This window comes from Rhyacophila brunnea, unplaced genomic scaffold, assembly GCF_057557595.1.
Source record: "Rhyacophila brunnea isolate RB1 unplaced genomic scaffold, BYU_Rbru_1.0 scaffold_12, whole genome shotgun sequence".
Lineage (NCBI taxonomy): Eukaryota > Metazoa > Arthropoda > Insecta > Trichoptera > Rhyacophilidae > Rhyacophila > Rhyacophila brunnea.
In genome coordinates, this window is record NW_028232774.1 from 1,510,152 (window position 1) to 1,536,360 (window position 26,209).

The 26,209-nt window shown below is 31.8% G+C and overlaps 1 protein-coding gene and 1 long non-coding RNA gene across 2 annotated transcripts in view; one reads left to right on the top strand and one right to left on the bottom strand.

The window, feature by feature from the left end:
• FMRFa (FMRFamide related propeptide) overlaps window positions 1-26,209 on the top strand; it is a 169,167-nt gene that overhangs the window by 139,795 nt on the left and 3,163 nt on the right. Inside the window, exon 2 of the mRNA XM_085940117.1 lies at window positions 25,977-26,191. Coding sequence (XP_085796243.1) covers window positions 25,983-26,191 — 209 coding nt within the window. The 5' untranslated portion in view covers window positions 25,977-25,982. The remainder of the gene's footprint in view (window positions 1-25,976; window positions 26,192-26,209) is intronic.
• LOC147077626 (uncharacterized) overlaps window positions 22,176-26,209 on the bottom strand; it is a 306,465-nt gene continuing 302,431 nt past the window's right edge. The window contains exon 3 of the long non-coding RNA XR_015069237.1: window positions 22,176-22,254. This is a non-coding gene — a long non-coding RNA (uncharacterized LOC147077626). The remainder of the gene's footprint in view (window positions 22,255-26,209) is intronic.

A 26,209-nucleotide genomic window follows, 5' to 3' on the forward strand; every position in this document is an offset into this window, starting at 1 on the left:
CTGTTCGAGCTGAGTGCCATTGACGAGGATCTCTTTTTGGCCCGCAAAGCAGTTGAACATGACTTTCGTCTTTGTTACATTTACTTTCAAACCTACTTTCTTGCTTACTCCAGCGAGTTCCTGCATTCTGCTCTGGAGGACTTCTGAGTCTTGCGAGAAAATTACTATGTCATCGGCAAAGCGCAGATGACTCAGGCATTCTTTGTGTATAATAATTTCAAATTACTAATAATAATATTAAATTTAAAGATATGATATAGTAGTTATTATACTCGATATATAGTTCTATACGCGAAAGGAAACTATACATAATATTGTGTAAGTCTAAAATCACTATTTTTCTATATTATGTAATAATTCGTTTATCTCAAAGCAAACCATCCCGGTACCAGTTTCCACACTGTGGAGGAAGGTTTACTGAAACAAATAAAAATTTACAGTGTTATATAAAAAAGAACCTTGAGTGACTGTAAAAAAGTAGTAAAAAATTAAATACATTAGAAAAATTGCCCTTGGCTGTTATGAAAATTAAAAGTATCAGACTTTTTCTCACAGATTAACGAATATTTTTACAAAATTGAATTAACGTTTTTGTTCTATGGAATCCAAAATTATTTTTGTTCCGTAGGAAAAAAACTGATAACTAGGTATGTAAATATAATTGTTTTTTATCAACAAAAATATGTTCAGTATTATAAAGCATTTAAGTAGGTATATGCAGACACTGGTTTTTTGATATTTTATATTAATTGTGTGCCCTTAAATATTATCATTATTTACAAATATTATTGCATTCAATACATTGAATGGCTTACAGTTCCACTCTGCAGGCCAGGTAGCCAGGCACGAAAAATTCAAATAAGATCTATTACAATAGTAAGTGTCCAAAATTCCTTGATTGCTCACAAGGTGGTTGAGAGGGTGTATGTACAATTAATTATGTTCCTTTATTTTTGTCTTTAACTTTCTTTATGGTCAGAATTAAATATTTTGTACAGTGTTCTTGTGTTGTTTTGTTGTTTATTATTTAGTGAAGTGTTTGAAGGTGAATTTCATTATTATGTTGTCTACATATAATTCTGAGAGTATATCGCTTCTTTTCTAGTATTGGGCAGTCGTTGATGACATGCCACACAGTTTGATATGTGTAACCGTCACATGGAGTCATTTGAACACCAGTCATCGTGCCTCATTTTTTTAGATAGGCTCGCAGTGCTTGGTGGCCTGTTAGTATCTGTGTTAGTTTGTGTGATGTTTTTATGTTCCTGGAAAGAGCAATGACAGAGATTATGCTTTGAATAAATTTTCGTGTTAGTAATTCTGTGGCAGATATTGTATATCTGTTGTTCCATAGGTATATTAATTGTGTCTTCGTGTAGTTTTTTTTTGTTGCGTAACTTAGCGGGAAGTGTGTAGGTTGAAGGTCTTTTGTCTGTGTGGGTAGTTTAGCATATTTATCAGCTTCCTCGTTACTTCGGTGCAAGGTTGCATCACCAGTCCCGTGCGGCTCTGCTCGGGACAAAATGAGGGCGTAAATTCTTTGATCTGGCACACGTAAGGGTTATGTTAGCCGGCCGCGTATGACGTGGCTGCATATACATAACGGGTGCGGAGGTGGGAGTTTTACACACCATCCCTGTATGACTTCTCATCCAGAAGAATCTAGGATTTGTACCTATCATTCAGAGCTGTTACTAGTGGGTGTGTGGATGACGGGTTTTAGAGAGCTACCAGACTGAATTGGCTACCTGAAAATATGTTGTCATAGTTGCATTATGTGGGACTTTAGTCTTAAGAGTGGCCAATAGTTCTGCTTGGAAAATAATGCAGTAACTTAGAAAACGTATGTCAGTTACTAAATTGCCATTTTTTGGACTTGCTATAAATCTACCAAAACCCACAGAAATGATTTTTCAATCAAACTGTACACAATTCAATGGAGATAAGTCAACAGTCTGTATCATAGCACAGGTATTATGATTCATTGATTCGATTCAAATTGTATGGTGTACAGGTAAATGCTGCAAGCTTTTCTCTTAAAAGCTTTTACATTACTGTTTGATTAAATTTAATATCATATAGTGCATTTTCTATTCGCATTGTCTTGCAAAAATGCACCGTGAAAATGCTACTCATATATTATTATTTTTATGCTTGTCAGATATTCTAAAACGAGTTAGTTGTAGACAGACTGATATCATATTTTTCTATCGTCAATATTTTAGCCAGGCCAAAATAATATATATGTTATCATATCTACATATTCTTCACATTGTAATTATATTACATTTATATGTTATTTGTAAATAAAAATTATCACCATAATGCTATAATTTTTACATAATACGTGACATTCACTGAACTAACCTCATCTGTGGATTAGGCTCTGGCGGTCTTATAAGAAAAAAGTAGGCTGGAACTACAATAAATATTAATAGTATATTTTATCTAAATAGTGTTATAAATATTAAAAAATATACGTAAAGTGTGTAACAAACGTTTTACCTGGTCGAAAGTTCACGTACCGGGCCTTCCTACTTAACTTGGTGGGATCGGCAATAGGTGTCGATGCCTGCTCCATTGGTGTACGGCCTCTCGCCGGAGTCATTGGACTGACATTAACTCTTGCTTAGTTAAATTAATTGACATCTCCAGAGGTTGTGTAGCCAAGAGAACCTCTTTTTACCTCTCTAAACTTCTGGTGCCCTTTACCATTCCCCACATTAAGAGTTGATATAAATTATACTACTATTCTGCGCTTGATAATATCGATATTTTATTTTCTTATTGGTTTATCTTAAAACAATTTCATTGGTAATATGATTATACTAGTATATTATTTTCATCGTACTCCAACATAGCCACATCCCGAAACCCTCCAAAATTCTTATATACTGTTCTTTGACGGCTATGTAGACCAGAATGATATTATGTAGCACCTGATCGTCCTGCACAAAGTGCCCAGACATAATATGTCTCGTTTGCAGAAGAGATGTTTAATTTGTTAAAAAGTGATTCTTGCTATTCAATACTGATATTTATCTCATGAATTGAGCTTAAGTTATTCCAGCATCCGTGGTTTGCTCTGCTCTTAGACTGATCTTTCCTTATCGTATATATTATGCACATAGTTGAAGTCGAATATGACTTCATTCATTTTAGAACGGCCAACCGCATCACCATGTCTAGGTTAAAATTGTATAATCGGGGCAGACTTATTTGATACCAATAGCGATGGCTGTAAGACTAATCAATACACTCTCTGGAGACGTTATCATTTTCGACAACATAATCAGTGATATTATGTTACGTAGTAAGCTTTTAATTTTAATGGAAATTTTTAATTTGAATGTGAGTGACATATATTTTTGGATATGGCCTCTAGGTGTGGGCATGGGAGAAAAAAATGTCGATAATAATAATATAATATTATTGTACGACTATACACAAGGAGGAGGGTTCAGGTCCGCACCCCTCCAGAAACGGAACAAAATACAAATTATTTAGGTAAATTGTATATAAGTTGTTATTTATCTTCGTCAAGATTTCATGACTGAGAATCGTGACCCACGTGATTTGACTTTCAAAGAGCCTTCCCGACAGGTTGACCCCATCGCTCCTGGCATTCTATGACACATAAAGGCTGTGGCCATTTGAAAACCTATGTCACTCATAAATTGGTGCAAATAACTGGGGAATCCGATGTTTGCATTCATATTCTGAGAGGCTGCTTCAAGACAGCGCGGATGACACAAATTAACGTTCCTAATAATTATGACTATTAGGCCATGCACAACTCGCAATAACATGGAGATAAACACCCTTAAGTATATATTTTGACCAGGTGTTTACAGCTAGACTTAAAGTGTGGAATGTCTGGGAATGAAGAATTTACATCGAAAAGTGTGGTATTTCCCGGTTGAAGCGATGAAAATCTAGAAGCAGTAGGTGAGCTAAATAAATGACGCTGGATTTTATTATCACCACCGCGCCGCGCCGCCTTCATGAATAAAAAAATATCATGAATTATTTTTCAAAATGGATCCCCACCCAAATCATTTTATAACGTTTTTCTTAGCTCGTATTCTTGTTTGTCCGGTAAAAATCTTGTAATCGATTTTAACTAACTTCCCGACTATCTAGACATTTGAAACTTTTAGAATATATCAGAACACGATGCCGATGTATTCTTTTAATACTTTTGCCATCTTTAAGCAGAATTGAATTCATTTTCAGTTAATTCTGTTTTGTATGGAAAGTTATTTCAGAAAAATCCGTAAAAAGTAAAACACTATTATTGGTTGCTAAGGCGGTGATCCTAGTAACTAAATTATTAATATACACGTGCGTTACTATGGAAATCAAAATAAAATTTTAGTATTCTGTATTTGTTTGTTCGTTAGTTTTTTATTTACTTCTTATCAAGCACAAGTTTGAGCATATTGAGCATAATAATTCAACAGAAAATTTAAAAACGTTGTATATAAAAAGTTCTTTTTATCTTGTAATTATTTATGTGTAGAACTATAATAGAAGCTTAACATCTTTAGTAAGATATATATAAATAATTTTCTTTATATGAATACTTGAAATATTTTTGGCGGGTAGAGCGAATTGATCTATTTCCTACGTTTAAAATTCAAAACACATCGTGTTTTACAATTCGTAGTGTCAGATTTCCTTATACATCCCTTGGGAGCAATAGAAATCGTGCTTATTACAAGCGCTGAGAAACGCAAGTACACTTTTAATGGCATTCTTAATTATATTTATTTTCATACGTAATTAATAATGGCACATGATACTCATCTGAAACTCATTTACGACCTGGCGGTTTGTTTTTCACGATTAATCAAACGTTCTTCTTTCTTTGTCCATATTTCTTGGTTACAATATGTAAGTTGTACGTATGCAGTTCATCGTGGGATACTTATTCGTGCGCCGCAGTACGTGAAACATGAGTTCGTATAACATTTTATCAAATGACGATTTCTTCATTGAACAATTAACCGTGGAATACATTTGTACGTATATTACAAAATGCAGCGACAGTTTGCAAATAGTACTGTTCCAATTAGATTAACCCTAACCTAGTAAAGACATCTGTGTCGCTACATTTCAAAATCAGCGAAGTCCACCTTTAGGTATTTCTGACTTTTTTGTGAATTGATGAAGAACTACTGCTTTCTAACATTTCTGCATTATCAACATGTAGAATTTATTAATTTTAAATATTCTATACTCGAAATAATATAAACTTTAGTGTTCCATAAGTGCGTCAGCAATAGTTATTCTGTGATTTGGTTAATGTAAACATTTATTGAAAAACACATGGCATCAGCAATAAAATTCTTTTTTCAAAATGCTCTCCTGTAAAATTGCAAATGGTCATTTACGACTTTTGCACTTAGTAATATTGACAATATAATAAGATCATATATATTATATTATATATGTAGGTATATCGTAAATATATTGCAACGATTCCGATGGAAAATAGAAATAATTTTATATTCGCGATTATGTTTTGGGTTAATGAAAACCTGTGCGAGACATGAATATCAATTTAATCAATTTAATATCCTTCATGTTATGCCGATGAATTTTCTAAATTGTTAATCACGTGCGTTTTCACTCTTCCAAATGAAAATTTTTATTATTAAATAAAATTTATAGAAAAATAACAATCCACGCTATCCATTTTTAATCAGAATTCATATTCACCACTTAAAAAACATATCGTACCTACATTTTCATTTTTTTATACTTTATTACACGAGTTCTAAATCCATGGGTTGTGACCCAAAATAGGATCGATCGGCATATTTATTGTTGGTCGTGAATTATTTTCAACAATAACAATATTTCTGGTGGCGCTTTTAGCAGTGGACTGTAATAAGAGAGTGATGCTGATTGATCCGGATCTAGGGGACGGGGTTTAACAAGATGCCAGACACTGACCTTTTATGGTGTGGATGATGGGTTTGTTGGGTTACCCGGTGCGCGGCACTTGACGGTACACTGTTAATGGATGATACATGAGGGTGATGAATGATGATGATAGGTTGTATGAATGATGAGGGCTGGTGTCACGGCTTGCCATGTATTCAGAAGTATCGCTTGGACAACGGTCACACTATATCAAGCCGACCCAGCCGTGGCCCACAAACAACTTTTGAATCAGTCTGTATAATTGAATTAATCAATAAACTGTGGCTTATCGGTAACATGCCTACACGCACCAGTTGTCTTGGAGTAACTAAACTTAGCTTTCATCACGGTCAATCATGACCCGTAAGTGGCGGTCTTTAGGGATTTGAGGTTGGTGGAAAGAAAGGATGAATGCGAATATAAATGGCCGATTTCTTCTCACTATATTTTATTTAATGTATAATATACAATATGATTTAAAATAATAAATGTAGCATTCGATATTGAACATATTACATAATTTTTAATATAATATTATAAAAAATATCTGTACCGGCGGTACTAGAATCCATCATATTATTCCGGTCAATGTGATTTACCAATTATTATTAATTAATCTATAAAATATTAATCATGCCAAAATTTACTAATAACTATGCGTCCGAGGTGTAATATCGAAATCCGTAAATAACGTCACTCTCTTGCAATGACAATTTACTTTTAATATCCTGGCAAATAGTCCGTCAAAATTGCAATCATTAATATTTCATTAATTATGATCATTAATAGTAAGTTATAGAGATATTTTGATATTTTTTCATTTACCTTGTGTGTTACGCCTTTTGTACAGAAAAGCTTCGCAGCCCTTGGTAACAGCTATTTTTTCTTCAAGCAAATTTTAGACACTTTATGGGTAAAAGTTTAATGTCGAAAAAAATATAAATGAAATATTTGGAATGATTTATTTTAGTATGAAAACAGTGAATATGTTTTTAAATATTCCTAAACATACGCGCTTCGCCTTTTATTATTCGCGCACTTTTTGGTGGAATTTATTGTTACAATTTTAGATAGGATCAACGGGGGGGTTAACGGAATTACAAAAACGTAATATACGATGGGAAAAATGCTCTTTTGTGTGTGAGATAGTATATAATAATAATAATAATATTTAGACCATTACAACTTTACTAATATTTATAAACTTATAATATTTGAAGTAAAATACTCTTTTTAACTGAGTCAACATTTACTTGGTAGAATTCCATTTTACAAATGATATTTTTCTTTCAAAATAAATTTAATTTTACATGTTTTTAAGTCTATTTCAGTAGGTGCTTACCTGTAGCGATGTAGGAGGGTGAATTAATTGTTTTAAATTAATACGATTTCACAGTAAGTAGGTATTATGCTTGAATAGTAACAGGGTGAGAGAGAAAGATCATTTCGTCTCATTTTTTGAGTTTTATACTACTTAAGTGTAGATAAGTCGCTTTATAGTGTTATAACTGAAATTAATACCTATAGACTTAAAAAAACAACCATTAGAATTTAATATAAGTTATATTATTATCACTTGTAAAATATTCTTTATATTCTTTTTTTACGCTTCATAACTTTGAACTTTTTACCACACTGAAAAGCCTCCTTGCCTGATTACCTCGCATAAAATTAGATCAAATAATTCTCTTCTTCTTCTTCCGACCATGTCTGATCCTAACAAGATCAAATGGGCCTCCACGGAGTGAAGGTTTGTATAAACAGATTTTGTTTTTACGAGAAATGGATGTCAGTCACTTGCTCAACCTATTAGGTCTATAATATGATTCATACACAAATTGAAAAACAATATGTATACTTGCCATATGCAGGATTCAAAACTGGGACCCACAACGCTATAGGCCGACGCTTAAGCCACGCGTATATATTTATTATGACACAATATCGGTTATGTTTACAAAACGTGCTGTTTACTTGGTTATATTGAACGACTAACTAAATGATATTATTCGCATACGCATGTACCCCTGAGACCGAAATTAATATAATCATAATAATGAATTATGTGTTACATCGGCGCGCGCAACTTCGTCACACTCCAAAAATACACTCTCAAATCTGTCTCTTCTCATCAAAGACAATATTTTTTCCCAAACGCCAAAAGATGTATAACTTCAATAAATTATGGCTGCGACCACGTAAGTAATTGACAGGCGCATGCAAATTCAGAGAGCATACTTCAGTGAAACGGCAAATAATTTTCAACTATAGGTGCGACGAAATTTTGGACTCGCTGGCAATCGGAGATCAAAAGTCGAGCTGTAAACACGTCAATTTGTTTCGTGATGGCGACGGAGGTATTACTCCTTAAATCATATAAAGACGACTAAAAAACGTCAATGGATATATTATTATTATTACTAATAGAACAATAAACAGAACATTAAATAGACGCATGTTGAATTTTTATGACAAATTATATTTTATTCTGCACCCGTTATTTGCACAATCTTCGCGTCGCGTAGTCACGATCGTTTTAGACCGTGCCCCAGCTGAAGCCTTAATAAATAAAAACAAAAAAACGAAACATGTTAAAGCGACTTCTGGGCCACTATGTTAATATATTGGTAGTTTTGGTTTTACACTCCTTTAACATTCCTGTTCTAACACGGCGGGTGATTAATTTAATTACATTGACGACGTGAAATAGGTGTTAAAGACACATTCTAATGACGGAATTAACAAATATGCAATTAAATACAATTACATTAGACAATAATAATATATAGTTACATATTATTATGATTGACAATTTACATTATTTCATTTAATTAGCGGAAATAGTGTACATTATTGATTAGTGAAGCAATGATTAGCATGTAATTTTTGTTAGAGTAATGACAATAAATGGGGTGGTTTTATATTTTACTCCATATTATATTTTTCTTGGAACCATCTTTCATTGAATGTCAACGAACATTTTGCTTTCGTACCTATTTATTGAATATATACATCATTTTGAAAACACTTCTGAAAAAATATAATATAATAATAGAACATATCTTTTTGAAAAAAGTAAGACATCCCGCAGGAATCAAACCTGTATCTCTCGGGTATACATAGACCACTATCCTACAGGAGTCATACTTAATTGCGACAAATTGTAACTAATGGCTTTTAATACACACTGAAGCGCCTTCCAAATTGAGCTACTGTTGGCCACCGATCGCCAACAGTAGCTCAATTTGGAAAGCGCTTCAGTGAGTATTAAAAGCCATTAGTTAAAATTTGTCGCAATTAAGTATGACTCCTGTGGGATAGTGGTTTATGTGCGTGGGCGCGATACCCAAGAGATACAGGTTCGATTCTTGCGGGATGTCTTACTTTTTTCAAAAGATTCTTTTTTATTGGTTTTAATATATTTTCTCAGAAGTGTTATCAAAAATTATGTACTTACCTATATATTCATCATGTTTTTTTTAATAATAACAATTGAAGTATAACTAAATCACAAAAAAAGATAAAAGGTTTAGAAATATTTTTTTCTTTACCCTGTTAAATTTAATTTGCAATGTGAAAGATATGTGGTATTAGAACCAATATTATTATCTTCGAGAGGATATCGTAATTCACAGTTTAACGTAAACCGAAGAGATTGTAATGTGTGAAACTCAATGCCTGATATATTGTTTTGTAAAGAGCCGCAGATAGCTGCAATGGCCTTTGAAAAATCCTCACGATCTAACGATGGATCATTTAAGGCAATAACACCTAACAATGACGTACTGCGATAGACACTTTAGAAAGCTTTTACTTGGAATGCAATAATTTATACAATCGTGAGTTATGAGTATTTGATATCACCCAAGGTGCATACTGCATATTGACTACCTATTACATAAATCTGCCTAACAAAACCTGTAATATATATACCTGCTTGCTTACCAAATGTTTAAGTATATAAATATATATAATATATAGTAAGTATAAATAAATATAATATCATCATCATCATGCCATCAGAAGGCCTCTTCAAGCTGATTCCACTTCTCTCGCCCTGTGCGTTGCGTTGCCACGTACTTCTGCAAAACATTATCATTTCATCGATCCAGCGGCCTCAAGGTCTACCTTGCGGACGTTTTGTACCTCTTGGATACCACCGGATGACTCAATTTGTCCAACGATTGTCCTTTCTTCTAGTTATGTATCTAGCCCATTTCCATTTGAGGTTTTTAGCATACTTTATTACATCGCAAACCCTTGACGATTCCCTTATCCACTCATTCCTCTTTTTGTCCTTTCGCGTTATGCCCTCCATACCACGTTGTGCTACTCTAAGTGTCTGGATCTCTCTTTTACTTAGAGTCCATGTGCATATGTGATTACGGGAAGCACACACTGGTGGAACACTTTGCGCTTTAGGCACAGTGGGAGGTCACTTTTAAAGACATTATACAGGCGGCCAAAAGCACTAATACCTAGCTTTACTCTACGAACAATTTTATCGAATACACTTTGTGTTATCAAGTAAAATATACGTGTCAATATATTATATTTGCATTATAATAATAATTATAGTTTTAAAAGGTTTTTAGCTATTTCGGGCTGTAACATAAACATCAACAAACAAACAAACAAATAGGTATAATAAAACTAACGAAAAAACTTCAAGTCAAAATCAAGAAATATACTATATCTTGTACGAAACATTAATAAAACCAGTTGTCATGTATAATAGCTCTAAAACCTTTTGCATGATTAAAAGCATGGAAAGAGTGTTGGGATCATTTGAGTGGAGCGTGCTACGTAGTATCTTCGGAACCAATAATGACACAGAATTGGGGTGGAGACAAAGATATTATGAGCTGTAACACGCTTTGTATAGGGGCCCGCAGATAGTATAGTCCATGGAATTACATGGCTGGGCCATACAAAGGATAGATGAGTCACGCATGACAAAGGAACTGATAATTGGAAAGCCGCATCATACAAAATAGAGGAATGTATTGAGTTTGATTTAAATAATCGGAGTTTGAACATGTAAAAAAAAAATTTCGGTTAGGTACATGTTCAAACATGTGCGTTAACATGATCTTACTCCCTACTTCATTTATTGTTTGTCAATTTGTGTGCTACGGCCGTATGTTGTAGCTTAACCACTGGGGAATGCCAATAAAAATGGCGTATTTCAATAAAATACTACTTTATTCTTAGGTCAATAATTATTATAAAGCAAACATTATTCATAGAATGTTTATCACATTTAAATGATCAAAGACATAGCTTATAATGAAAATTTTTAGAATTATCTTAAAATGTGTAAATCTTGCCCATTTTTGAATAATAAAATGCCTAATTCTTGTCAAATTTGGGATCACAGAGATTATCAATATAATTTTTTATTGTAAATATTTCACTATAATAATGTCAAGATAAATTTTACTAATGGTTTTATAAATGCTTTTAAAATTAATAAATATAAAAAATCTTAACACCACTGCACATGGATGTACTGAAATATGACTATATTCTAAAACATTAGAGCGAGAGGTTTAAAAGAATACTGTTTTATGTAATAAACATACTTTATGCAGTCATTAACTGTTTAAAATAAATATAAAGAATAATAAGGCTTCAAAATTATATAAATAGATTATCTACAACGTTTAAGGAATGTCCAGGATTATGCTCTGAAAATAGCATAAAACCTCCATTTTCCTACGCTGAGCATGTGGGCCGTTGATACATAGAATTGTCAAGTTTATATGATTCAACAGAAAAATTAAATGGTAATGGTGGTATATTAAAAGTTCTTTTTATCTTGTAATTATTTATATTATTGTAGCGATCGTACCCTTGTACTTATGTAACCACAAAAAATAAACTCTCACTCCTCCATCATCACAAATAACCATGATCGTCTTTCATCTACATCACCACCGATCCTCTCATAGACGACTCCTACAGATGTTTTATTAATATTGAAAGTTTTTATTAGCTCGTATTCTTATTTTTCCGGTGGTTGTTTATCCAGTACAAATCATGCAATCGATTTTTAACAAACTTCCCGACTAGCTAGACATTTGAAACTTTTAGAATATATCAGAACACGATACCAATGCATTCTTTTAATTCTTTTGCCATCTTTAAGCAGAATTGAATTCATTTCCAGTTAATTCTGTTTTGCATGAAAAGTTATTTCGGAAGAAATCAGTAATCTATCACTATCATTGGTCGCTAGGTGGGTGGTCCTTGCAACTAAATTATTAATATATACGTGTGTTACTATGGAAATCAAAATTGCATTTCAGTATTCTATTATGTTTGTTTATTTGTTTGTTTGTTTTTTTATTTACTTCATATCAAGTACAAGTTTGAGCATATTGAGCATAATAATAGAACAGAAAATTTGAAAATGCTGTATGTAAAAAGTTCTTTTTATCATATAAATATTCTATTTTAAATGTACTACACAACAAAATTAACTAAAAAATCAAACAAACAAGTCTTTTATTAGTCTGTAAAACAGTTTATTGCATTTTGCCGCAAATTATGTTTTTGTGAAGAAGCCGTGTTTGAAAATAATAGCCTCAAATCTCTATTTTGTATTGATCAAAGTTTTACAGTGAATATACGAAATACGCGTAGGTATTTAATTCAATATTAACATAATTTTTCAAAAAATCGGATTACCATTCTTAATTAATTTACTTTCTTTGACTGTCAATGGTTTTTATTGTACAGATTTTCTTCCTTACTAATACGGCTTCTTATCACAAGCCTTTGTTATAATCCAATCCAATCCAAGAAACACAATTATAATAATAATGAGCCAAATTGCCTGACAGCAGTTATATCAGTGTACAAAATCTAATTAAAATTCTTTTCATAATAGGGTAGGTATTTTTTTTAAGAATATAATATAATGATACTACTATTCTTTAAATTCAAGAAGATTTATATTTATTATTAATTTAGTTAAGACGGTACTTCAGTGAAACGGCAAATAATTTTCAACTATAGGTGCGACAAAATTTCGGACTGACTGGCAATCGGAGAGCAAAAGTCGAGCTGTGAACACGTCGTTACAGAAGTAAAAGAAAGAGAGGATCGTAATATACCTCTTTTCGTGAGCTCAAATTCAAATTCAAAATTATTTAGCTTACATAAATTATTGAAAACGATCAGAAATAAATATGCAACAGTATTGATAATATGTAGCGGCGTGACTTCGAAAAGAGAACCATAGATGGCAAGCAAGCGCTATGTAGACGGATTAGGATTTAACTCTATGTTAACTCCGTTGGTAATTGATATTTCTCACAGTTTTACAGCCATTCTGCTTAGTCTGATTAGCTCTGACCCTTTTGATCTTACAGCTACTCTATTTTGAAACTAAGCACTTTAAACTATCAAGATTCGTTTCTAGTGATACTGTGGTTTCTAGTTGTCAAATGTGATACCTACCTGAACTGAACTAATCATTTGGCAAGTTCATCTGGTTATTTGGTCGAGTGAGTCATCTTGTCTTGTTAATCTGTTTTCATGTACCGTTTGAAGTAGGTATTCTCTTATATTATTGATTAATCTCTGTGAACTCTGAATAAATACTAAAACCGAAAGTATTTTCTATGTTCTAACTATAATATACTATAACTGTCGACCAACGTGGGCTAAAGTGTTTCTATGTTATAAATAAATAAAACCATCTTATAAATATAAAATTGGAAGATAAACAGAATTATCATGAAAAAACCACACAGAAGTACACCGAATGAGCTTAGTAAACCCATTCTCACGTAAGTGGAATATATCAACATTTGAAGCAATTCAGTTGACACACAGTCACTGCCCTCCCAACTGGCATTACCATAAAATACTTATCAGAGACAAATTGTTTATATTTGTAGTCTTGATAACGGTGTGACAAAGAAAATAGCTATCGATTAATAAACTAACCTATAGAACTGAATGTATATTTTATGACACTGGTATTAGTTACTTAATAACTCTATCATTTTATTAAATATTATGGATATTTAATTATCCAGACTTCATACCTACAACGTAGTTTGACAAAATAATAAATTTATATTAGGTTGCGTCATCTCATACTTTAGCAGTTTAGCAGAACTTAACTATTTCGTCATTATAGTAGTCTCTAGGTCTATGTTTCAGACTTTTATGTCTTTTGATTAATTACTACTATTAAGTATTGACACTACATTGTATCTTTTTCGATATAAGTATGTGTGAAGCCCGTTTCCATAAGAAGATTTTAGCAAACTGTATTACATAACAATATTACTTACAGATTTTTTTCTCCTTATTTGTTATGTTCAACGTGCACCTTTTTATACCGTGCAGAGCTAGTCTCCATAACAAGCAGTTATGATTACAAAAAGTACACATAGGTACACGTCATTTTTGACAAAAATATTTTTCGAGCAGCAAAATCACTCCAACCCAGTTTTTATGTGAATTTGTTCATAAATATAATCATCATCATCAGCCTGAATCTATCCACTGCTCGATGAAGGCCTCTCCAAGATTATTCTACTTTTATCGGTCCTGTGCGTTGGGTTTCATCGATCCAGTGGCCTCTAGGGCTACCTTGCGGACGTTTTGTACCTCTTGGTTACCACTGGATGACTAAATTTATCCAACGATTTTCCCTTCTTCGAGCTATGTGTCCAGACTAATTCCATTTGAGGTTTTTAGCAAACTCTATTACATTGTCCTTTCCCTTATCCACTAATTCCTCTTTTAGTCATTTCGCGTTATGCCCATCATACACCTCTCCATACCGCGTTGTGTTACTCTAAGTTTCTGGATCTCTCTTTTACATATTATACATACATTTATTTATATACACTAACTTTGGTCCGAGATGAATGTAGATTTTATAATATTATATACTCAGACAGAAATATGAATAATTACAAGATAAAAAAAAACTTTTTATATACCACGTTTTTAAATTTTTTGTTGAATCATATAAACTTGACAATTCTATGTATTAATAATTTAGGACAAATAGGGCATTTGTCAAAAAATATTTTTTTTGCTATTTTGCAACAAAAAAAACAATAATATAGAATACTGAAATATCATTTTGATTTCCATAGTAACGCACGTATATATTAATAATTTAGTAGCTAGGACTACCCCCTTAGCAACCAATAATAGTGGATTGGATTACGGATTTCTTCCAAAATAACTTTTTATACAAAACAGAATTAACTGGAAATGAATTCAATTCTACTTAAACATGGCTAAAAGTATTAAAAGAATGCATTGGCATCGTGTTCTGATATATTCTAAAAGTTTCAAATGGTTAGCTAGTAGGGAAGTCAGTTAAAAATCGATTGCAAGATTTGTACTGGATAAACAACCACCGGACAAATAAGAATACGAGCTAAGAAAAACGTGAACGAAAAATATTTGACGATACATTTCACGGTCTCTTGAATTTTAAGACTGCACATGCACGTAATTCAAATGAATTTGATAATAATATAATGTTTGTAGGTAATTATAATAAATTTATAATATGGTTTATATTATTAATATGTGCCGGTGTACAATCTTTAATTTTCGAGATCAGCGAGCGAGCTTTAAGCTTCGCTGATTTATTCGAAGACAAAGATTAAAATTCCTTTGAAAGTTTCTTAACTCAAATAATTTCCAACGTCCCTCTTAAATAATGTACTGGCTTCGTGGAAAGCGAAAGTATTTATTTAAATTTATTTCAGCATACAGAAGTTCGTTGAAATCTCAAAACTGCCTGTAACTATTCTCACGATTTTGATTAGAAATTAAACTTGATAACTATTGTTTAAGTATTTATTATAATCGGAATTAATCTCAACTAGTTAATAACTATAATTAAAAGTATCATAATACAGTCGAACTTGGTTATTACGAGGAATATGGGACCGACTGAATTTGCTCGTTATAAGCGTTAGTCGTTATATCATAGAATAGGTATTTTTAAATGAGCTGTCACATAACACAAAAAGTCGCAATTCAAACAAAAATACACAATTAGAATATTTCCCCGAAACAAGCATGGCATTCATAAACTATAAAATAAGTTGTTTATTGTAATGAATGCTGGTAGGTACCTAGCGACTTCACAAACCTTGGATTTTTTACATGCAATTTCAACCATATGCGTGTATACTTTTTAAATATTATCATAGTTGGTAATAATATATAGGTGTATTTTTAAGGTTCTGAAAGTCCTTACTCAAACATAAAAACAAAACGTTTCTCTTCTGTCGCGTGTGCAAGCCACACACACACAAACGCACACATAATATTTTTTGTATAGTTAGGTACGTAACTATTGATTTATTAAAACATCTTTAAATGTATTTTTTTAGTAATGTGCATTTATTTGATCGCATGTACTTGCATAATCCCTCCATTAGATGTCTCAAGTATGCATTATACCCCGTCTTAATACGATGCGTAGTTCTCATAATAATTGTCTATGGAAAGGTTTGATAAGTTGCATTTACTGCCTTTGTGAATCCCTGCATAATATAATGACGTAGTGCTATTAGGTGCATCGAAAACTGTGCACAACATAATTATAATAATTGCATTAGCGCATGCAAGGAGTTGTGTTGCACTCGGCAATTAAAGCGTCTCTCTTAGAATAATAATTTAGTTTGAAAACAAGAATAATTATTGTTTAGTTCAGATGAGTTGAATTAACGATATTATTTTTTCAGCAATAACACATAAGCGTAGAAATTCGACTAGTACGTAGATAGTGGTAAATAGACAAGTCGTCTAAACGAAGTACGATAGTAGCAAAAATGTTGGGCTTTATCTTGCATACTTCCCGGTTCTTTTCGGATGTTCTCCTACCATATCCAATCCTTAGAATATCATATGGGCCTCCACAGAGTGGAGGTATGTATTAACAGATTTTGTTTCTACGCGAAATGGATTTCAGCCACTTGCTCAACCTATTAGGTCCATACACTTACTCATACACAAATTTAAAAACAATATGTATTCTTGCCAAACCCAGGATTCGAACCTGGTACACACGGCGCTATAGGCTGACATTTAAGGCACGCGGCCATGGATGTTCCGGATGTTACGGTATTAAAAATTCTTCATAACACCTTAGTTAGAAGCAGACTAATTGAGAGTGGATCATTGTCAGGGCCTTGTATCAGTTGAAGTACAGTCTTATGGTGGAGACGGTTCAGAAGAAGTCCAAAAATACTCCTTTACTATCTGCTGTATGAATATTATCCGTGACTCTATACGATTTAGGTATATTTACATACAGTAGTTTAAAGTTCAGAAGACATTTTTATTTAGCTACCTACATATTTTTTCCAACTTATACGCGGTGTAAATGGAAATTTTGCCATCCTTAGTAGTATTGTAATGAATTGTGTAGAATAGACAGACAGGCATACAGAAAAATGGTCTGGAAGGCCGCCATTTTGACAAAATATCCATAATATTTTTTATCGATTTTTAATTACGCGTATGGAGCGAGGTTTATAAAATCTTGCGAGTGCCACTGACTTCCACATTTACTCCGCCTACTACCAGATACAATACTCATACCCAGACACTTCGCCATTTGAGTTTACCGATAAACACCTGGCATGCAGGTATAACTGGTAATGTTCATCAACTACAGTGTATTATTAATCATGTACATTTTTGACATTTTGCCATAGTAGTCATATAATATACGTACCATAATAAAATTAAGATGTTTGCACCCTTAGTAAGTATGGAAAATAATTATTATGTTTTTTCAAAACTAGACAACAGATAATATTTAATGTTTGCCACCGTTATCGGAAATTCTGTAATGGTGTGATTTTTTCTCGAAGAAAGAAAAGAAAGCATGCAACGTGCTTGACCCAATATCGGAAAAACAAAATCATTTGCCTTTGTAAATATTAAAAAATAACATTATTAAATTGAATCTCAACGTAATAGGAATTTTAAAACGTTTCCGGCGCTAACCGACATCATTACGTTATCTAGTGAAAACTGTGCGAATTGTTAAAATACTTTGTACAGTCGAGTGTTGCCATTTTGCAGTGGACGGTAAATATTGCTACAGGAAACTGATTTATCGGCCGACAAACCGGAAATAGTTTAAACGCAAATGAAACTGCATCCGTACCACACGTAAAAAAGAGAAAATAGAGCTTTACTCAAAGCACTCGAATGATGTAAAATTAATTATTTTAATTTTAGATTTAATATAGATTCTTATGATAATTGAACTGTCGTTTATGAATTTCATTACAACGGATTTAAAACAAAGTGTTTGTTAATAATTATACGATATTATATAAATAACCTAACTTATATTTACTATCGTAGAGTTAACAAACAGGTTGCTACAAAATATGGTTTTAAAACAGGATAGTATTATTTTTTATTCATTTGTTATTCTATGTAAATCTAGGTCAAAGATGTATATTTATTTTGGTTTTCTAGTGTGGGTCCAGATATTTTAATAAATATTATTTTCTCTAAGATATTGATGACTACAATAATATTAAAAGATCTTAATAAACTCTTAAATGATGTTTGAAAACATATTTATATTCATTTACAAAGAGACAGATTTCCAATATTGCGACATTGGCAAATACTATTGGCCTAGTTTCGGGTGGATGCATGCCGTCAATTTTTTTAGTGTGAGCAGAAAACATAAATGCACTTTGTTTGACGAGAATGCACGAAGATACGCTGTAGGTATCGTAGATAAATACAAAATCATTAGAACTACATACGTGAAATTAATATTGGACTCTTGACTCACGATTATTTCTGATTGTTAATCATCGTTTTGATTCCGATCGAAATGTACGACTTTCATTTAACGAGTTTTCGTAACAGTTAAATGGAAAAGTTGAAATAATTGATTTATTTGTTTATTATAAATATCTGATACTAAGCTGACCTGATGTTACTTTGTTGGCCTTTTTCCATTGCTAACAGCACGTAGTATAGTTTCATAGTTTTCGCATAACGTATATGTCCCCATAGACTAGAGTTTCTGTCTGAAAAAATAAATGATATTTTACGGCGTTATTGATACCGCAGTACTGTGCCGATTATTAATAGCGATTGTGATCATACTATACTAATAATATCGAATATAGAAAGGAAAAAGGCGTAACCCTCAGTTTTTTCTCTGTTTTGTATGAAAATTTATTTCGACACCATTATTGGTTGCTAGGGGTCTGGAGTCCTAGCAACTAAATTATTAATATATACGTGCGTTACTATGGAAATCAAAATGACATTTAAATATTCTATATTTGTTTGTTTGTTGCAAAATAGCAAAAAAATGATTTGTTGACATTTGCCTTATTTGTCCTAAATTATTAATACATAGAATTGTCAAGTTTATATGATTCAACAGAAAATTTAAAAACGTGGTAAGTACCTATATAAAAAGTTCTTTATATCTTGTTTAATTGTGTACATCTGACTACTTTTTATTTCCGTATCTCAGGTGGACTAAGTTGCGAGCTATCGCTACTTGAAATTATTAAACGTCGCAAATTCCTTATTTGATGTGTAAAGGTAATTTAAAATTTAGTCGTCGGGTAGATCGGGGCAATTTGGATCTTCTTCTGTACATAAGTTAAATACTTAATTAAAAAATAAAATAGATTTTTATTTTTGTTAGCTTATAGCTCAATATTTAATAATGACAAGATAAAAAGAACTTTTAATATACAACGTTTTTAAAATTTCTGTTGAATTATTATGTCCAATATGCTCAAACTTGTACTTGATATGAAGTAAATAAAAAATAAACAATCAAATATAGAGTACTGAAATGTCATTTTGACATTTCATTTTGATTTCCATAGTAATGCACGTATATATTAATAATTTAATTGCTAGGATCCACTTAGCAACCAAAAATAGTCTTTTACTTTTTACGGATTTTTCTGAAATAACTTTCCATACAAAACAAAATTAACTGAAAATGAATTCAATTCTGCTTAAATATGGCTATAAGTATTAAAAGAATGCATTGGCATCGTGTTCTGATATATTCTAAAAGTTTCAAATGTCTAGCTATTCGGGATGTTAGTTAAAAATCGATTGCAAGATTTATACTGGACAAACAAGAATACGAGCTAATAAAAACGTTGTAAAAAATAAGACTTATTTTGAAGAACATGACGTATTTATCAGATTGGCCTCTTCACTATACAATGTATAAGCATAAACATGTTTGTGTGATAAAGATGTTCAAGTTATCAAACAAGATTAATAATTTTAATACTATATAACTATGCATTTACGATCAAAATAAAACTCATTTTAGTCACATTATAGTTTGAAAATATTCAACATTAAAGATTTATTAAACGTAAAAGAATCCTACCATAGTTTACCTTGTGGACATCTTGAAAAATTGTGGCAAATTTCAGCGTTAATCGGTTTATTGATTTGCTAAATAAAAAAATATAATATTATATTGTGCAATATTACCCAAATACGTCAGCACTAGTTAAAACTAGTGTTATATTATTATCATTATAATACTAGTTATAAGCATTTTTGATTGATAGAATTAGCCCTTTCTGTGCAAATTAAATAATTATTATAGTTTGATTAAAAAAAACCCACAACAAAATTAGCATTGTCCAGCCACGTTTATCATAATATTATATACATAATATCGGAAAAGTGATTTAAAACACATATTATAGTATATATGATAATATGTAATTAATATTTATATGGTACAAACCAATTATTTTCCGAATATACCCATGCTCCAAATAGCCACACTCTACCCTACCTAATATAGAAACTGCTGAACTTTATAAATGGGAAATTCTCATTAATGTCATGAACTAGTTCATGACGTAAATGATAATATTTCATACATAATAAGATAACTTCAAGATAACTTTCATGTAGGTTTAAACTACTGGTTGTGCTTAATTTGATGGAAATAAATTTATTAGCGAATCGATTAACAATTATTCTAGGTTCCGCTTTACAATAAAATTAATACTTTGTCAGGGTTGTTTGTGGTGCTACTGGGAACAACTAGTAACAGAATGACGAACTATGAAATAAACATGTTATTTATTTACTTTTAGAAGTGTAGCCTTTTCAAAAACTATAAAATAAATGATACTTTTTTAATTAACTATTTATTTTATTCAACAAATAATTCACAAGATTTAAGAATCTACCATTCTAATTATTGAACATACATAATTTTGAAAACACTCTTAATTTAGAATACAAAAACCGATCGCCTACCGTAACTCAATTTGGAAAGCGCTTATGAGCAGGTATTAAAAAAAACATTAGTTAAAATTTGTCGCAATTGAGCATGGCACTCGTAGCATAGTGGTAATGCACATGGCGCATTACCTAAGTGACGCAGATTAGATTCCTGCCGGGTATCTAACGTTTTTCGAAAAAGATTTTTTCTATTGGCTATATTTTCTCATAAGTGTTTTTAGAATTATGTACGTTCGATACTTTTTGAATTTAAAAATAAACTTAATATTGTGAGGAAACTTTATTTCTAGCTAATCTACCTAATCTAGGTATCTAAGCATGATATGAACTACTTCAAGCAGAAAAGGTTCAAACCCATAGAAAGTATGTTTTCACCTGTTTTGGGTAGGAACTCTTTATCATTTATGAAATACAACTTCAACTATGTAAATAAAAGTTTAATATTGAAATAAGCTTGGTTGTAAATGTCACAAAGTTTCAGAGCATTAGTTTTAAAGTCCAGAAGTTGGACGCAAAGCAGGCAATCTAAATTATTAAATCAATGATATTTTAATATTCACTTTATAAAAATGTTAAGGCTATACTTCAGTTGAGGCATGGTCTAAAAACATTGTGACTACGCGACGCGCAGATTGTTCAAACGACGCGTGATGAACAAAACATAATTTGTCATAAAAATTCAACATGCGTATATTTAATATTATGTTTATCGTTATATTAGTAATAATAATAATAATAATTATATTCATTGACATGTTTTCTTTTTCGAGTAAATGCGTAACGTTTTTTAGTCATCTTTACACAATTTAAGAATATATTCTTCCGACGCCATCACAAAACAAATTGACGTGCTCACAGCTCCAATATCGCTCTACGATTGGCAACGAGTGCGAAATTACGTCCCACCTATTGTTATCACTGCATGATTTTTTTTTTGAAAATTTTTATTTTTTCTTGGTGTCAAAATGCCTTGTGAATGAAGGAAAAATAATAAAAAAAATATTTTTCGAAAATTTCATTAAATTTTGTATGTTACTGCGGGGTGTCGCAGATTTACGACATTTGGAAATCTTACATTTCAGTATTACAAAATAAAAAACCAAATGAAAACAATTATAACAAAACTAATGTACACACCTTATATTATGATGTGTAGATATTTTTATTCAACCAATTTCAATCTTCTGTATATTTTTTTTTATTTATTTACAAATGTGGATTTTCGCGTACATACGAATTTGTCAGCTGTCAAAGCAGAAATGCAGAGATTTTAATGCAGAAATGCTTTATTTCTTGAAATGTCCAAACAAAATCGTTAAAGTGGGATGTTTATGGTAAAACAGTTTTCTAGGCATCGAAAAGGGATATTATTTGATAATTTACACAGATGGCATTGGCTATATCGAAATAGTTTCAAATGTCGCAAATTTGCGACACTATGCAGTAAAGGGTTTTAATCAATGAGTAATCAAGTTGTATAATTACATTTGAAAATTTGAAAAAATACTTTAATACCGTAGTAAGCAATAATTTTACGAGTAACGTCGTTTTCCGAATCCAAAAATAGATTTTCTTTTTGTAATTTATGAAAGTGGCCGGATACAATGATATTATATTATGTCACTATCCATCAATAAGTTATACAACTCTTATAGGGCGAGCACATTGCCATCACGTGCTATTACGGTAAGCTCACGATATGGCAAAAAAAAGTGTGCAATGTCGTTTTTCTGGTATGATGCATCAATCCCGTAGCACATTTTGAACCAAAATCGAATACTGTCAGTCAAAATCTGCCAAAATGGCCAGAAAAACAATGAGGTCGAAAGTCGAAGTCAGCGTTGCAAAAAACGATTCATTTGAAATTGAGTTTAGCTTCTTATGATAATTTGGAAACATATTTTTACTTATTGAACGAAAAATAATCTGCGTGCCTAAACTGGAACTAATCTTATTGCAGACAAAATACCTATAATAAAAGCACCCCGCAGTTTAGAAATTTAATAAGTATGTAGGTACTAACGCTAACCCCGTATATCATTTTATATACTATGTGAAGACTAAATTGCACTAAAGTAGCGGCGCATAACCATCGACTTGCGCATGCCATTTACTGCGGCCTACCGCAAAAATACTAATATATCCCAATACTTACCTTGACTTCAGTTCAGTAAAATATTGTGTAATGCTTTCATTCTTCAGCTTTTATAATTGCTTTGATGCAACATATATGTTTGATATACGCTATAATTATGCTCCGAACCAGCGTATATTAGCATTTTATTAGATCTAAAATTTTTAAATAGACACCCAGCTTGCAAAATAATAATTTGGCATATGGCGTTAAATCTAGCATTTTTGACACTGCAAACAGCTTAAAATTTCTCACAAAAATACTACAATATTGTATCAACATGTAAGCCTCTTGTACATATTATATTATGTCAAATATTAATAAATTAATTATATAAACTGACATATTTAAATAAAAACCAAAATTTGTACCCGGTTATGTTTTAGTTGTATGATTTAGGTCTTTATGAGTGGGGTAAAATTAATTCTCCTTCAATATTATTTTGTTCCGGCTAAAACAATGTTCAAGATTATGATATATATCTTTAGTGCTAGTTTCTAGACACTTTTGTTATTTATAAGAAAATCTATCGTTTTTGCCTGCCAACTTGAATTTTTTCTTACTCTCTTCTACTTACTTATCTGGAATATTTTTGTCAATGACAGTATATTGAAAACACTGCAGGTGTACCGTGCAACTGAAACAACAGAATGCTCCCATGTATAAACGGTGATTCAAACCTTCGGTGATAAGCCAGTGATTTCACCTCAAACATTTAAATGGATCCACCAAACCACACTCGGTCTTAATCGAACGTATTACGGGACTCTATGATTGATGTGAAGCATCAGTATTTTTATGACTGAGAATGTCTCAGGAGCAGTTAGTTACCCATGTAAGCTTGGTTGAATTTACTCAACTTTAAGTTAAATATGCCCATGAAAGAGAGAAAAATAGTTAAAAATTGTAATAAATTACAAAAGAGATATTCATGTCCACAGTATGGCACCACAAATTTTCCAAATGCAACAAAAATGGTGTTCAGTGATAAATGCTTGTCAGCACGTCAAACAGGTTCTTGGCGACTTATTCATTAATCGGTATTACAACGAACACAAGTAAACTCAAGGCGGCGTGCACAAAGAAAAAAACTATTCCCGTACGCCTTCGGCTTACCTGATACTTGCAGGAGTCGTGGTATATGTTCGAACACGTCAAACACCCAACTAATTTTGCTGTGTCGGTCACGTTCCTTACTTAACACTGAGTATCTTCTAAATATTATGAAGGTACCTTGTGTAAAGTGTAGAGTGTCAAAGTATCTCTCATTTGTACCTATTTAACTAAAAATAATAAAAATTCCAGACTCAGAAGAGAAAATAACCCTATAAAATTGGCCTCTCGCAACTGGTGACACTGCTGCATAAAGACGTAATGTTGCAGTGGAACAGATATGTGGTAGATCGGGTCAGCTTTACTAATTACAAGGTTGTGCATCGCTGCATCAAAGTTTGCTTTAACAAGTTGACTTGCTCGTGTATTTATTTTGCTATGAATTATTACTTGCCTGGTTTATTACTAGATATGACACGAAATCATGAAGATTTTAAATGATTTATGCAAACATTACTAGGTTCTTTAGTAATTTAATGTCATGTAGATATATTCTGTAAGATATTCACGTATCGGTAGGAGATAATTGAATTTACCCGCAAATCTAATTAACCAAAGAATTTTTATTTTAAATCTAAATATAAAAGAAGATACCAAGTCTATGTTTAAATAATTACAAGATAAAAAGAACTTTTTATACACCACGTTTTTAAATTTTCTGTTGAATCATATAAACTTGACAATTCTATGTGTTATTAATTTTTTTATTGTACTTGATAGAAATACTGAATAAATATAGAATACTGAAATGTCATTTTGACATTTCATATTGATTTCCATTGTAACGCACGTATATATTAATAATTTAGTTGCAAGGACCCCCTTAGCAACCAACAATGACAACTTTCCATACAGAATAGATTTAACTGAAAATGAATTCAATTCTGCTTAAAAATGGCTAAACGTGTTAAAAGAATGCATTGTCGTCGTGTTATGATATATTCTAAAAGCTTCGTCGGGAAGTTAGTTAAAAATCTTCAATCGTTCAATACAAATCTTGGACAAACAAGAAAAAATATGTACTGAACACACAAAAAAAATTAGTACTAGACAAACAAGAATACGAGCTAATAAAAACGTGGTAAAATAGTTATATATTATATAAACGCTGACAAAGGAAAAATGTGACAACATTAAACATCTGAAATTTACAGTACCTAATCCAGTTATTTAAACACTACTGAATCAGTCTTCACATCATAATGTATGTAGGAAAATAAGAAAAAGAAAGAAGAAGAAGAAATATTAGGTCATCATGAAGATATTATTTCTTTACCAAGTAGTTAGTATACTCTAGAAATTTGAGTTGGTATGGTGAAACTATCATAATCAAATAGATAATTTATTCATTCTTGTAACAAGGCTCCGCATGTATGTAGTATCTATGAAATAAAGGACCACCTTTAAAAAGTGTTGTAAATATGATTTAATTCATAATGAGTACGCTATAACCTATAAAAAACTTTGATAACAACAATTAAATAAATTTTCAATCTATTTTTCTTTTCAGGTCACAATGCGGGTTTCTATCATACTTCTCGCGCTTCTTCCACTCTTCGCTTCAGCAGCGAAAGAGCTTCCAGGGGAAGAGCTACCATCAAAAGACTACTTGTCGTCTCCATCCACGGGAAACGAGGATGCCGATGGTCAAGGAGGTCTCGTTAAAAGGTCGATCACTGACATAGCTGCCAGACGAAGGAGTGCACTGGATAAAACATTTATGAGGTAATTAACATTACAATT